Below are 14734 nucleotides of genomic sequence, written 5' to 3'. Positions count from 1 at the left end.
GTGACATCAACTGCTACCGTGTCGATCTTAGAAGCAAGAGCCTCATACTGCTGGCTCATGGAGGCCCTCATACTGGAGATGGCACTCATGACGTCTTGCAGCGATACCTCTGAGGTCGCAGCAGAATCAGCCTTAGGATCGTCAGGAGTGCGACCAGCACCACTGGGGGGCCCCTTAAGATTTATTTATTTTATTTATTTATGGATCTTGTAGAGCGCACGGCTACCTCCGTCGGAGGTGTCCCGGCGCTAAAAACTGTCAGTAGAGATAAAGAAGTATCTATCTAGGATGAGGAAAATAGCCAAGTTTTCAGGCGGCTGCGGAACAGTGTTTCAGATGAGGCAAATCTGAGGTCTAAAGGGAGGCAGTTCCAATGTTTCGCAGCCAAGACAGCGAAAGCTCTGCCACCCATTCGTGTGCGGCGAAAGCGTGGCACAACCATAAGGCGTAGGCTGTTGGAACGTAGGTCTCTCACTGAATGGGATAATGTCAGTCTCTTTCTTAAGTATTCAGGACCGGTCCCGTTAAGAGCACGGAAAGCAAGAGTAAGTGTTTTGAACTTAATCCGAGAAGCTATAGGCAGCCAGTGGAGCTTTTTACGAAACATGGAGATCGAATGTCGGAAAGGGATATTGCCAATCAGTCTTGCAGCCGCGTTTTGAACTGCTTGCAGGCGTTCAATTTGATATAGAGGGGCCCCTGCATAAAGACTGTTGGCATAATCCAAATGGGACGTTATTAGCGCCTGGGTGACTGTTCGGCGCGCATCCATAGGCAAGAATGGAAAGATTTTTTTCATCATTTTTAGCTTACCAAAGCAGGCCGCCGTGACTTTGTTAATTTGAGGGCCGCAGGAGAGCGTGTCGTCAAACTGAAATCCCAGATTACGGGCCGTGTGCACCGGAATAGGGGGGGGGTTAAGTACCGTAGGCCACCACAGAGAGGGGGGTATTGTCATTTTTTGATTGAAGAACAAGACCTCCGTCTTATCCGTATTAAGACGAAGGTGACTCGAGGCCATCCATGAACAGATTTCTCCCAAACAGTGGCGGAAGCTAGAGAGGCTGGAGTCAGAGTGATCTCTAAAGGAGAATATCAGCTGTGTGTCATCAGCATATGAAATCACTCTGACTCCGCAGGCCTCCACAACCTTGGCTAACGGAGCCAGGTAGACATTAAAGAACAGAGGGCTCAATGCCCCCAAAGATGGGAGTAATGGTCCATAATGTTTGTCTGGGTCTGTCCCCCACGGAGAGGTGTCTTGGTCTTGCGTTTCTCAACATCGGGTCTGGCGGCCATATTAGAAAAGGGACCCCGAAGGGGCCTGCGCGACCTGGTAAAAATGGCCGGGTGTAGAAAGGCCAAAAAGATAGCAAAACCGGACCAAAGTAGCATAGGTGCCAATAAAGCTGAAGAGAAAGCACTCAACAGGGACAGCACACAACGGCGTCGTGACACCAGACCGGCAAGAGAAAACGATCCGGGCGGCGTTGCAATAAATCTGAGCCGGGAGTAGAAAACGAAACCGAAAGTTAAGCTGCGGCCGATTGGGGAGGAACCCCTTCGGCCGTTGTTGTGGAAGTGGACCCCAACGTCCGAATTCAATTCTGCAAAGAATGTTGAAATCAGCGAGAATTTGTCAACAAAAGCCCATCTTCAAAATCAGGATGTAGTCCGGATATTTGCGAAGGGCGGCGCGGGTCCGGGGAGCTCTGTGCTCACGCGACCATCTTGGATGCCCGCGAAGCTGCTCTTCCAACCTGCTGGAGTTGAGGGCCATCCACTGGTTATTGAAAGTCTTCCTACTACCCACTGGTAGCAGGGAGGCTGGTTCAGGGGCTCATGGATAACACCACAAGCATGTCGTATTGCAACAAGCAGGGTGAGGTGGGTTCATGGACCCTGAGCAAGGAGGTCCTGCACCTCTGGACAAGGGACATCTTTCTGGTCATACAACACCTGCCAAGATTTAGGAACGCCAGGGGAACAAGCTCAGTCAGTGGCGCCTTGTAAACCATGCATGAATGGAGTTTACACCTGGAGGTGGTGCTAGGTCTCTTCCAAGAATGGGGATAACCTTGGCTCAATCTATTTGCGACCGCTAAGAATGTGCAGTGTCAGCACTTCTCCCGGAGAGCATGGTATCCTAAACTCCTGGGCATGAGCATCCATCCTCCTTTCAGGCTGCCTCTTTGGGAGGACCTCCAGTCGCAGCAGCAGCGTAGGGGCCTGCATCCAAACCTGTGCATGCTCCACCTTCAGGCCTGCAGATTGAACAGCGACTAGCAAGTGTTTTGATATTCCTTTCTAGGCTGTTGAGTTCATTCTAGCAGCCAGGCCTCCATCACCAAATCTGTATATACCGGTCGTCGGGACTAACATTTGTAGCTTCGTGTTCGACCAAGCATGTTGACCCACTTCATGCAAACCAGTCTGAAGTGTTGCGCCTGTGTTGTCGATGGGCCAGAAAGGCCTTTCTATGCGCACTGTTAAGGGGTATCTGTCGGGCGACTCGGTTTAGGTCTCGCCTAGCGTTGCAAGACCTCTTGTAAATCGAGGAGATTTTGGAAGTGAAGTGGAAGCTCCACCCATCCTTTCTATTGGCTGGCGTCATCCTTTACGGTAAACGCTGACCTCCGATTGAAAGTGAGGCTTTCTGGTGATTGAAAGTGAGGCCTTCTGGCAGCGTTACACGGTCTCCTTTATAACTTTGTCCGCACTAGGTTTTACCCTCAGTCCTGCGTTGTCTCCCGACCACCAGTTTCTGTTACCCGCTGCTAGTCAGGCTTTGTTTCAACCCCCCACCCCGGCCCCCTACACAAACACCCGCATTCGGGCTCCTACATAAAAGCAATGTTGGCGGTGCTCACCCTGGGGCTGTGCCACAACGACCTACTCGCCGGCCATTAATCATGCTTCAACCATGATCATCTACAAGGACATGCTCACCGGTACTGACTGCACCGTACACTATGGGCAGGGACTTGGGTTATTTGGTGGTTGTTTGCTGGGCCTCAGCCGGATGCAGGCTGTCTGTTTCGCATCCTGCGCAGCCATTATGCTGCGATGGGCCCTCTGTTTCCTCACTGGCCCTGGCACCAGCTCGGCCGCCGGTCTCCTTTTTATTTTAATTCCTCTTTCGCAAACGCGGCTGCCTGTTTATTTTTGTTTCGCGCTTTCACTTTAACAATAGCTGCCGCCCCACACAGCACTCGCGGGGTGGGGCGGCAGCTATTGTTAAAGCGAAAGCGTGATCTGTGCATGTCTCTGTTACACCTCTCCACAGTGCAGGGTTTCTGATTAGATGTCAAACTCACGTCCTGCAGAGTAGTGACTCTAGCCCCTGCTGTATTTACATGTCTCCCGCACACCTCCCCTCTCTCTCTCCACAGTGCCCAGCTTCTCCCCCAGTGTCTGTACGTGTCTCTCACACCTCCCCTCTCCACAGTGCAGTTTCTCCCCCGGTGTATGTACATGTCTCCCTCACATCTCCCCCTCACACCTCGACAGTACGATAAGAGTTAATTGTCCACACTTTAAGCAATCTGGGATGGTGCCTTGACTTAATGGGGCATTTATCATCTTGGTCCACATTGTCCATTCTCCCTATCTGAACTCACTGAAAAAATTCTATGTCACGGGTTCTTTGAAGTGGTTTAATGGTTTCAGAAAAGTGGGAATGTCTCTTTCCTCATAGAATTTTAATGAGTTCCACAACGTCTTATTTTTGGGTTATGCCCTGAAAGAGCTGAGGGCTCAGATACAGGGTGTGGGGATAATAATAAAAAAAAAAAAAAAATACTTTGTATTTATTAGTTCACACTAGACACTAACTTGGTATATCTCCTGCCCAGAGATATCAATTACCCACAAGAAATACTTTAGAAAGAGATAAGCAGCACAGGAAAACACATAGGGCCCAACCGGGGTGCTAAAATAGTGGAATGTGAGGTAACTACCAAAACGAGACTAGTATCCAATGGAGGACCCCAGGGGAAACACGGAACCACCCAAGGGGAGTAGCCAGGGACCCCAAGGCGCCAGGGTGCAGAGTGGTTACACCAAGTCCAACATCTATATAATGCTGGGTACGTCGTGGTTGGAATTTTCCAATTCTATTACCCTTACCAAAGGACCTAAAACGGGAACCACTTGGATCAAGGAAGGTTGGAGAGCCACCACACCTGTGAGTACCCCAGGAACCAGGATACCTACACCAGGGGGCCTGGTTGCAAGGGTTGAAGTGGAGTTGGAAATGTCTGTAGAAGCCAATGGAGGTTAGTGGAAGATTAGCATCTACTGAGTCTCGTGGCCCAGGCCCGTGGAACCAGCACGACGAATCCAGATAAGAACCCGATAGCAGAGAGGCCAGAGTGCAAACCACCCGGAGGCGACCAGTATGCAAAGGAGCACAATACCATCCCTGGTTGGAGATTTTTGCAGTAGCAAAGTGAGGGTGAAGAAGCTGTGGAGCCCAAATGACAAAGCAGGAGTACAGGACCGGTCCACAAGCTGTCCCACACCAGTCGACGAGTGCAGGAAGGTCAGTGGTTTGCAGGACCACCAACAAGCCTTGCCAAATGCAAACAATGGTTTGTGGCACACAGGAGAGCCAACTGCAATTGATGGAGCCCTCTCAGGGACCCTCTGGCAGGAGGCACAGGGAGTTGCAAGGAAGCATCAACAGCATACAGGAGATGAAGGCTCATGATGTAGAGGATGCAGGCAGGATATTGTTCTTGGAGCTGTGCAGTGCTGGAGCTTCTTGGAGCTTGACGAAGACGAATTTTCATGAAGAGAGCCAACAAGTGTTGGGAGCGACAAACAGCCGTGGTGCTTAGGGAGGCAGCTCATGTCACCCAAGTTGCATGGAAGACTGGTCAGTCCTCTGGAGAACCAACAAACGTACACCTGTGTTGCAGAGCCGAGCGATGTCAGAGGGACAACAGAATTAGCAAACTGGACGTAGAGGTGCCTGTGGATGCAGGGAAGTACTCCTTCACTCCAAGGGAGATTCCTTCTGGCTGGGATGCAGGTGGAGTCATTGGTGACTCAGGATGCATGGCCACTGAGTTGCAGAACTTTGGAAAAGGACAGGCACCAAGATGCAGCAGGAATCTTCCCACCGGAGCAATTTGGTCGTAGGTCCTGGTTTGAAGAACAGCAGAGTTCTAGTGTCCACCAACATAAGAGTCTTTGGACAGTCTTCAGACAGGTAGATCTAGAAGTTGTTGTCAGGACGATTCTAGGGACCCACCTTCAGAGGAGCCCTTAAGTAACCCTAAAAGAGAATGGACCTCTTCGATGCGGACCCACATATCAGAGGGGGATCAAGGACGCTACTCAGCTGTCCTAGGCAGCCAGATGGTCCCAGGGGCCAAGATTCAACATGGCCGAATCAAGTGGCCAGAGTGTGGACACTCCCCTGCCCTTTGTGTGGTTTCGCGCCAGAGCAGGTGCAAAGGGCATTTGAACTGGGCAAAACTGGTTTATGCATGGAGGGCACCAAATGGACCCTTCAAACTTGCCTGACGTCGCTCTGAAGCGCCCCCACCATACCGGCCCCAGTATGCTCGTTTCCGGTCCAGGGAAGACATGGCTTGGCAGTTAGGGCTGGACTGTTCCCATGAGGCATAGGATCAGACTGATTTGCATATGGCCATGTCTGAACTGGGGTGGTGGAGTGAGCTAAAGAATGATGGATTAAACCCAGATCAGTTGACTGGGGTGAGTGTGATTTGCTCAAACGCTCCGTCCATCATCCCCTTTGGTATCGTTATGCATGGAGGGCATCAAATGGGCCGTTCAAAGCTGCCTGATGGTGCTCTGAAGCACCCCCACCAAACCCAATTCTAACGGAGAGGTGGTCACACCGCTCCTTTGCAGTTAATCCTTGGTTCAGCTTCTCCTGCCCGAGTGAGGCTCATCAGCAGGAGGGCAGAACATGGTCTTGGGTTGGCAGCAGGCAGGCCCTGTAAGGCCACACAGGTAGTACTGGGGTTCTTCTAAGGACATGGTATCGTGCAACCAACACTGGAATCGGTGTATTAGCAGGATTCCAACATTTTTTATACCAAACATGACCAGATTCAGTGCAGCCATTATGTAGTTGGACATTTTGACTTTCCAGTCTCCACTACATACCTTATATCGGCTGTCCACCACTTAAAGAGCCCAGATAATGGGTCCGGGGTTTGTGGGGTACCTCAGATCATGAAGGGGCACCCACACACACTGCCCTTAGAATAAGGGCATACCTTACAGGATGACTTCTTGGTTAAAAGTGCAGTGACCGGGATACAAGTAAAACCTTATATCCAAAGTGAAAGGTGCAAGCACCATTTCGCAGACTGAAATGGCAGCTCTGCAGACACAGTTTGCATGGGCGCCTACAGGTGGCATAATACATGCTGCAGCCCATAGGAGACCCCTTTTGTACCAATGCGCTAGGTACCTCAGTACCATATACTAGGGACGTATAATGATGCTCCAATATGCCAATTGTGAGGTGTACAAAGTACTTACCAGACAATTTAGATGAGAGCACTGCAACTGGGGTCCTCATTAGCAGGATCCCAGTGAACTACAGTCCAAAGCAACTGGCATCAAGTAAAAAGTGGTGGTATCTATGCCAGAAAGATCCTACTTTCCTACACTGATCATCAATTCTGGCATACTACAACATAGCAAATAGATGCCTTCAAGTCTCATATTGTCTGTTAAATAGTGACTTCTTGATATTTGTAAAGGGTATCAACCGGCCCCAGTACATAAGTGAAAATTCATCTATATCCAATGAAAACAGCAGCTGCAGGTTCTACTAACCAAAAGTGCCAGGGAAAGTCATCTCAATGACCAGTCAATATGTATCCTCTGAAATTGCTGCCTCACACAGTACTAGATATTGTGAGCTGTGATGTTGGATTAGTGGACCACTGGGCAAGACCACAGGCACTGAACAAAATTGGGTTATTAGTTGTGCTGGATGGACGTCCTGCGCAGGTAGTAAGTCCACAATTGTCTCCTTACTGGGAACCAAATACTCCACTGAAACACTTGACAATCTCAGAGTAGCGAAGCAGAGCAGAACAATGTCTACTATGGGGAGCCGATGTGGACTAGCAATCCCACTTTGCTGGCACACAACAGCAACACTGAAAGGATTGTCCAATCAGTGCTTTTTCTTTCAAAAAGGAAAAAGTACTTTCATTACATACACTATTACAAATAAGTACATCAGGTAGATGGAAATAAATATGGAGACACTTATATTTCAACCCATTCGGTCCTGAACCCCATAATCACAACGAATCCCACCTATACAAGATCTACATCACAATATAAGAAGATGTGTCATTTTAAATAAGTCAGGCTGCCTCACCAAATGAGGCAGTCCCGTTGGTTTTATCAAGGGTTCACCACATTGATAAAAATCAATAAACATGATAAAAAAGTCACCATTAAAAATAAAAAATAATCAATGAAACAATCATATACCTATTCAACTGTTATAAGTTTAAACAGGACATCGTCATCCACAAAATAACCATCAACGCGAGTCAGTCTCTGTAGGAGAGTAGGGTCTGCTATCCTATGGTCAGCCCAATTTTTGCTTTTTTGCTTCACTGGTTTTCGACTTAATGTGGCTGTGGGCCTGCTAATCAGACCCACAGCCTGCTGTTCTCTCTCTAAATTCACAGACATGTACTTTAGGTACATCACCAATTTGGTACTGGACACCTTGTCAGCCCCTGTACAGTGCACTATAGGTGCCCAGGGCATAGGTGCATCCAAGGCCTACCAGGGGCTGCAGCATATCTTTTGCCACCCCTGGCTGGTACTTAAATCGACACAACTGGCTGATCACTCAGCTGGGGCAAGGTGGTGTAATCACCCCTTGCTTAGATATAGTATACCTATATCTAAACCTATATCTGGACATATATACCCATCAGTCACTATGGCAGGCCTTAACAATTCTGGAGGCAGAGTGCTTGGTTTTATGTGAGATGGTGCTCTAGCATGAGCTGAGCCGGTCTGCAGCTTTCGAAACCATTTCCTTATAGCTGTTCTAGTGATACTGCCATACCATATACTCTTAAGTGCATTATAATCCTAGCGGTTATTGCAACTCTGGTTTGGCTTTATCAAAACATGTCGTGTTTGGTGTCATACACTTTGGAATACTACCCCCCTCGCCAGTTCTGACGACAGGGGCAGCATCCCACCCTTCTAGAGGGAGAAGACATGTTACTTTACTGAAAACGCGGTTAATCCTAACCAGAGCCCCAGCATCACAAAATGGATGCTGCTGCCACAGACACGAGTCTGGCCTCCTGCTGCTGACCGAAACTTGGCAGAGGACGCCTGGACAAAGAGTTTCCTGTCACAGGGAGGTTTCACACCACCCCAGAGAGGAGATAGTGGATTGTAGCAGGGAGGGTTGAAAGAAACTAGACACTGCCTGGGGCGCACAAGGTGTCCCTGGGCAGATTCCAGTCAAACCGGTTCTGGGCCCATCCAGCCCCAGTCCTGGCGCGAAACTGGACAAAGGAAAAGGAAAAAGGGGTGTAACGACCCCCTTCCTGGGTCCCACCCATAGGAGGGACCTAGCAGGTAATCCAGCCCCTTGATTTGGAATAAAGGTAGGAGCTGTGCAGATGCACATCAGATCATCCTGACTGAAACGTATGAAACGAAACTCTGGACCCTTCGACATCCCACTCGACGTGGAAGACTGAAGAATCTCCCTTGTGGTCAAGGAGTGACCACCCTGTGCAAACAGGCACCATCCAGCACCTCGACGTTTGCTTTGTTGCAGTTCCCGACGGAACTCTAGCGACAGAGATCGACAAGAGCCAGCGTTCCTGCCTTCCAACAGCCCGATCCACAGTCTATGCAGAGCCGAGACCCGTGGAGGCAACCTGAAGCGTGGGGCCGGCCATCTTGGAAAAACTATGAAGCGCTGACCGTGCAGCATCCGAGGCTCCCTCGAAGCTGTGCATTGGAGTTTGAGAAGCTCCAGCCCCGAGCAGCTTTTGCACCGAAGCTCACCCCTCCACACTCCTCGAGTGCTGCGTGGGGCCCTTTTGCATTTTCCTGCTCGACGCGTTGGTCCGGTCGCTTGCCAGTTGGCTAGCGGCCCCAGTACAGACGAACTTTTGAATCTGCTTTGCTAGTCTGGTTGCTCCAGACTGGCCCTCGCTCCCCTGAGAAGGAGCACACGATCTGACCTTCCTGGTCCGGTCAAGAAGCGATCTTCGAATCCTGCGTGGGTTGCCTTTGCCCAGGCTTGTTGACTCCGATCCGGAAGCCGACACCACCGACAGCGAGAGCCTTCGTGGGACAGCTCCCCCCAGGCCCCCCTATCCGATCACTTCCCCCCCCTTTCCCCTTCCACTTCCGCACCCCCCCCCCCCCCGCCCCACACCCATCCTTCCCAGACGCGATAGATCCTAATTGCCGGCCCTTTCAGTCACCAGCCCTCCGGCCGTATCCCCATTACAGCATCCACTGGGCGTTTCCATTCCCTTCCCAGCGAGACTCGTTACCATAGCTACGGGATACCTGTGGGGCTTAAACTCCTGCAGCCCCACAACACTTACCATTAGTTGATGGTGTCACCACCCCTTTTTCGGGCACCTCAGATAAGAATATGCAAGTAAGCCCCATCCCCTCTGGGAGTTATGAGGTGCTCCAGTCACGGAGCCATGAATACTTCATAAGCAGCCTTGCAGCAGCTCCTTTTCTTCTGTGGCCTCACCGCCCCATTGTTTGGGCTGTTCAATCTCAGGTGTTCGTGCCCAACAAACACAGGTGTTGGGCAACGAAAGCAGGGAGGGGAGCTGGCATATTCATGCTTTCTGCCCACTTTGTGCATGTAGGGTGTCCATGCTGCAGTGAGCACCCAACTCCCCCAGACACTGACATTTCGTTGTGGTAAAAGGTGAAATCTTTCTGGGTGCACACCTCTGGCCTCAATGGGCCGATTTTGACGATCTTTGGCTCACTTTGCCCCTGGTTGCGAGCCCTAGCCACCAGGAGAATTTTCAACAGGCAGGCCCCCTGACCTGTACAATGGCGCACTTTGCTGGGAGCTTGGTTCTCTGGCTCCCTATGCCAGCCTTCTCCTCTGCCCTGGAGGGCCCTCAAAGCAACACTGAAGTCCAGTGACTTCCCAACTGTCCTAAGGGGTATAGCATCGCTGGCCCCTAATGTAGTATACTTGTAAAGCGCACAGCTGCCCCAGCAACGGGGCATCCCGGCGCTGTATAACTCTGGGGAACCCGTCCTGGCTTTCCCTGTGGGATGGTCCCTTGCTGGGAGTCCCCAAGGTGGAGCCAGGCATCCCCGGAATTGGTGGGGCCATTGTGGAGATTAGGCAAGCTAATGCCCAGAGTTGCCGAGTGGAACCCCTGATTAGAGTAAGCACCGAAGCGAGAATTATCGAGTCCGCTGACCAAGGTCCACGACCCTGCCGCGTCGGGAATTGAACCCTGGTCCCGGGCTGACTTCTGCTCTCAGGCCTGCCGCCTCTAACCAGTGAGCCACACTACTCCTCTAAAAGAACCATCTCATCTTGGGGGTCTGTGGCGACAAAGTCCTTAGCCGGTCATCAGCTGTCCATTACTCCGCTGTCGTCCCCTTGCAGGTCCAGGGTCTTGTTCTGTGTCTTTCCCTTATGCAGGGGTTTACAAGTGGGGGTAGAAATTTCTAGATATCAGGCACCCCATCATCCATCCACCCCATTCCAATCCTCCTGTACAGCATTCTGGACAATCCAATATGGCACCAAGTTCTCTGTGAAAAGTTATTCTGATGGACTCCGCTCTGCCCCTAGCTGGCATTAATCCCAGACCCCTTCCCACCAAAACTAGAAAGGGGAGTCCCTCCAGTGTTGGCTGAGATGTTTAGACCTCTTTTTCCACTAGGTCTGGGCTGGCCCAGCCCAGGTGCTGTGACAGGCAACTGTCAGATGCAGATTTTCCTCCCCACTCCTTCCTTTCCAGGGACGGGCAAATTACTGCTAATCGCACCCTTTATGTGGGAAGCCATTTGTTCACTCTGCTAGCAAGCAAAATTATTATCTTGGCCCAGCAGGTGGGATAAATACCTGGAATCGGACCATGAGGGGAGCAAGAGAAATGCCAAATCTTAACATCCCATACGATATATACGATTGGAACCTGCAAAATCAAAACCGATTGCATGTTTTACACCAGGTTGACCCATTACTGGACTGTGTAGGCCTAAATTGAGCAAAACTGTATTTTAAGGCAGATTACGCCCATACTTATAAATCAGTAAAAGCAAAACAGATTTTCCAGTAAACAGTGCTGACCTATCTATGAATGCTCACTAATATATTATGGTCAACCTCAGGTCAGCACCTATCTTTGCAGAGTCCCTTTTGTGCCAGGTTACCTGTGCACAACCATAGTCTCACACATCCCATGCAGCCTGAACACTTTCAGGTTCTGTGTAACCAGTCCGGTGTCCCTTCCCCTAGCTGCCCCTCAGCAGCCTGGTCTTAAGTTAGAAACTGGTGGTAAACATGCTCAGACCAATTACTGGGAGTGAAAATCAGGCAGTGATACTCACCTACAGAAAAGGTCCAAAAACCAGGTGACCACAATCAAAAAAATCACTTGGGACTAAATAGTTAGAACTCATTTGTAACAGGAACCATCGAGTTATGTTCCTTACGGCATCAGTACATTCTCAGCAGTCGCTCATCAGTACATGAAACCAAAACAATGATTTTTTTAGATGCAGACCCCTGATCAGTTTTAGAACCTACCTTTCTGAATGATAGGAAGATTTGAAACCCAAGTGCAAGAGACTCTAGAAGAAGGAAGGCCGTAGTTAATAAGGTAAGGGGAAATCTCCGATAGAGTGGAGGTGATCCTGCTAATCTAGATACAGCAACAGAAGCAGTGCTCTAAAATTTCAGAAAGCCTCAGGCTACTTGTATTCAAGAAAGTGCAGACTAAAGGGCACATCACGGAGCCCTGTCCCCATAGACAAAGATCCAATCAACACTGTTTTGGCCAACAGGATGGCAGAAATTATCACAAGTCATATGTGGCACTGCCTCGAATGAGACTTTTTTTAAGTTTGGCTCACAGGGATAGCAATTCTACACACGCTCGTATTTCTGAACGATGTGTGCCTTGCTGGATATAATATCATCGTGGATGATCCTTCGTGCCTCAATAACTCCTTGATGTCACAGAGTGATGACTAAGATTTCTTGAGGCCAAGTGGTTTGACCTTTAAACTCAACCAAACAGTTATGTTAAATTAACAGAGTCCCTTTGGGCTTCTACAGTCCTGGAACCTTTCACATACAGATGTCGGACCAGGCTCCTACTGAGTGTGTTTTTCAAGTGCTGGGAAGAAGTTAAAGCAGTACATTTATAGTAGTATAGTAAGGTACTGCTCAAAGTTGTCACTTGAGAGGTTTTAGTAATCTTCTGATTACTCAAGAAATAATGTATCATAAAAAGTTGCATTTTATTACATGTAATACTTAATGCCTCTCCTTAACCTATTATGACTGGGGAAGCAATCATAATATGTTTGCTTAGAGGCACTTATTCAGTGCAATACCCACAGGCAGCACTGGCTCGTAAGCGAATATCACTTCACATGCTGAAACCGAAGAGTTAAATGGTATTTAAAAAAAAACACACACGCCAGCAACAACAACAAAAAGAAAACACCCCTTCACCCCAAAAACGGTATAAATACCAAAAAGCAGAGCGCTGCTGACTAATACCCAGACTGGCTCAAGGTATCTTATCATATGATATGGGGCAATTTAGCAGCCTTATGTACGTTTTCAGAATCATCACTGAAAGGTAAGTAGATCGCGTTAGAATTGCTACTGGCACCAGTCAGATGACAGATCTACTACTGATAAAACTGGTTCACATTCAGTCAAACTAGTGAAAAGTTAACAGTTGAAAGTTGAAGTGAGCGTGAGGTCTGGAGATACTCACCTGCTGTCCCAAATTTTTGCAGGCTGTTGGTGCCGCCACTCGGTCCCATCCAGGCAGCTCGGTCTTCACCTCCCTGGGGGGTGTTCGAAGCCCCTCGCAGCGCTGCCCTCCGCTCTCCCATGCTGGTACTGTTCCACATGCCCCTTGGCTGGGCAGCGCCCTTCTCTTGCCGGGGCTGCATACTGTGTTCTCAAGGTTGGCAAAGGGGTTCCTGCGCTTAAGAGCCCCGTGAGCGCCTGGAGAGCGTGTGAGGCCCGGGCTGAAGGGCCGCACGCCGGGTATCTGCGGGGCATCCCCGCTAGTCTGCGAACGCCGACTCTTTCTCCGCAGCCGCAAGATCTCTGAAGGCTTCTTGAAGCTGGGGGAATAGCCGGGCAGCAGATCAGCCATGGCAGATGTGGCGGGAAACTGATTGTTTTGAAATAGCGCGCGTGTGACGATGTCTTTTACGTATTAAAAGCTGGAACCAACAGGAAAGCAGTATTCGCGGAGACAGGCCACTCTGATTTGATGTGAACACAGAAGAAGGACGCGTGTGAGTTGCATGGTCTTTCTGAGCTTCATGTAGTAAAATGTCGCGGCCATGTTGGAAATGCCAATCATTCCTTATTGACGACTGTGCGAAAGAAGAGAAACAACAAAACGCATCTGGGAATTTTTCATAGAATCTGAAGAAAGAAACTTGCGAACACTCGACCAGTTTGTAGAACGTACCAACTATATAAAATAGGTCCACTCCATTCTGTAGTTAGGGCATTCTAGTTTGAGGTGGCGGTAGGTAGTGTTATCCCATATGCCAGGTTTTCAGTTTATGTGTGAATATTATGTTTGCAGAATGCTTATGTGTGACGTTTGCATGCTTTATGTTATATAACACTTTGAGTTCCACTTTGTCCTTAGCTGATCAAGAACGCTATGTCGGTACAAATAATTAATTTAAAAGAAAACTTTTAATTAAATGGTTTGGTGTAGTATCGTCCCTTTTAATACTTTAAGTTGTGTACTTAATTATCTCTTTATTCTAATTTAGTTTGTTCCCCTTTAAGCTCTGTATTCTGTTATTGCGCTTCCCATTCCATTTTAGAGCTATGTGACGAGACATTCCTCGTATGTACTGCATGCTGTGCTGTGTGTGGAAAAGATATCCTTTACAATTCATAAATTCCAAATAACGATAAAGAAACAGGTACAATGTAGAGCTGTTTATTTCTTGTCTGCCACTTGTCAGGTACACAGTAAGAACCGTTTAACTGCCTGCTTCATCATGCCTATATCTCCTGACCACAATTCAAACATCCACATACCACGTGGCAAACATACACATCTCACGCAGCTCTCTTCAAGTCAAAACATACCTCGTGAGTTATTACTTGAAATCGCGCGCGTGTCCATTTCAAGTACTAACATACAACACACCGCCCCCCCCCCTTTTTTTTTATAATGAGGAAAGCACAAAATCCTTAAATTTGATAGGTAAATTGCTCTTGAGCTTCTGTTTGAACATGCAGGAGCAGAAATACATTGTTCACTAAAAGTTATTCCAGAATTTGAGGTACTTATGTTCTCGCCATTAACATCTAGGAATACATTTGAAGAATCATCATCACCAAAATCCTTTCTGCCTTTGAAGATTGAAACTCTATTAAAGTTCCAAACACTCCCATCTTCCACTCGTACTGCATTCTTAAACACTTCTACTATTTGCAGGGGATCAGACCAATTTGATAACC

The 14734-nt window shown here is 48.7% G+C and overlaps 1 protein-coding gene across 2 annotated transcripts in view; it reads right to left on the bottom strand.

The window, feature by feature from the left end:
• The window catches only part of DONSON (DNA replication fork stabilization factor DONSON), a 71496-nt gene extending 58034 nt beyond the window's left edge, over positions 1-13462 (bottom strand). For both annotated transcript variants that reach the window (XR_013599794.1, XM_078656943.1), the window contains exon 1: positions 13005-13462. Coding sequence is in view for 1 of the 2 variants with exons in the window: in XM_078656943.1 (XP_078513069.1) it covers positions 13005-13394 (390 nt within the window). In the remaining variant the exon portion in view is untranslated. The remainder of the gene's footprint in view (positions 1-13004) is intronic.
• Between the last annotated feature and the right edge of the window lie 1272 nt (positions 13463-14734).

The sequence above is a fragment of the Lissotriton helveticus genome, chromosome 8 (genome assembly GCF_964261635.1).
Source record: "Lissotriton helveticus chromosome 8, aLisHel1.1, whole genome shotgun sequence".
NCBI lineage: Eukaryota > Metazoa > Chordata > Amphibia > Caudata > Salamandridae > Lissotriton > Lissotriton helveticus.
The sequence above is the reverse complement of the archived record's forward strand: the minus strand, read 5'-3'. Positions and strand labels throughout refer to the sequence as shown.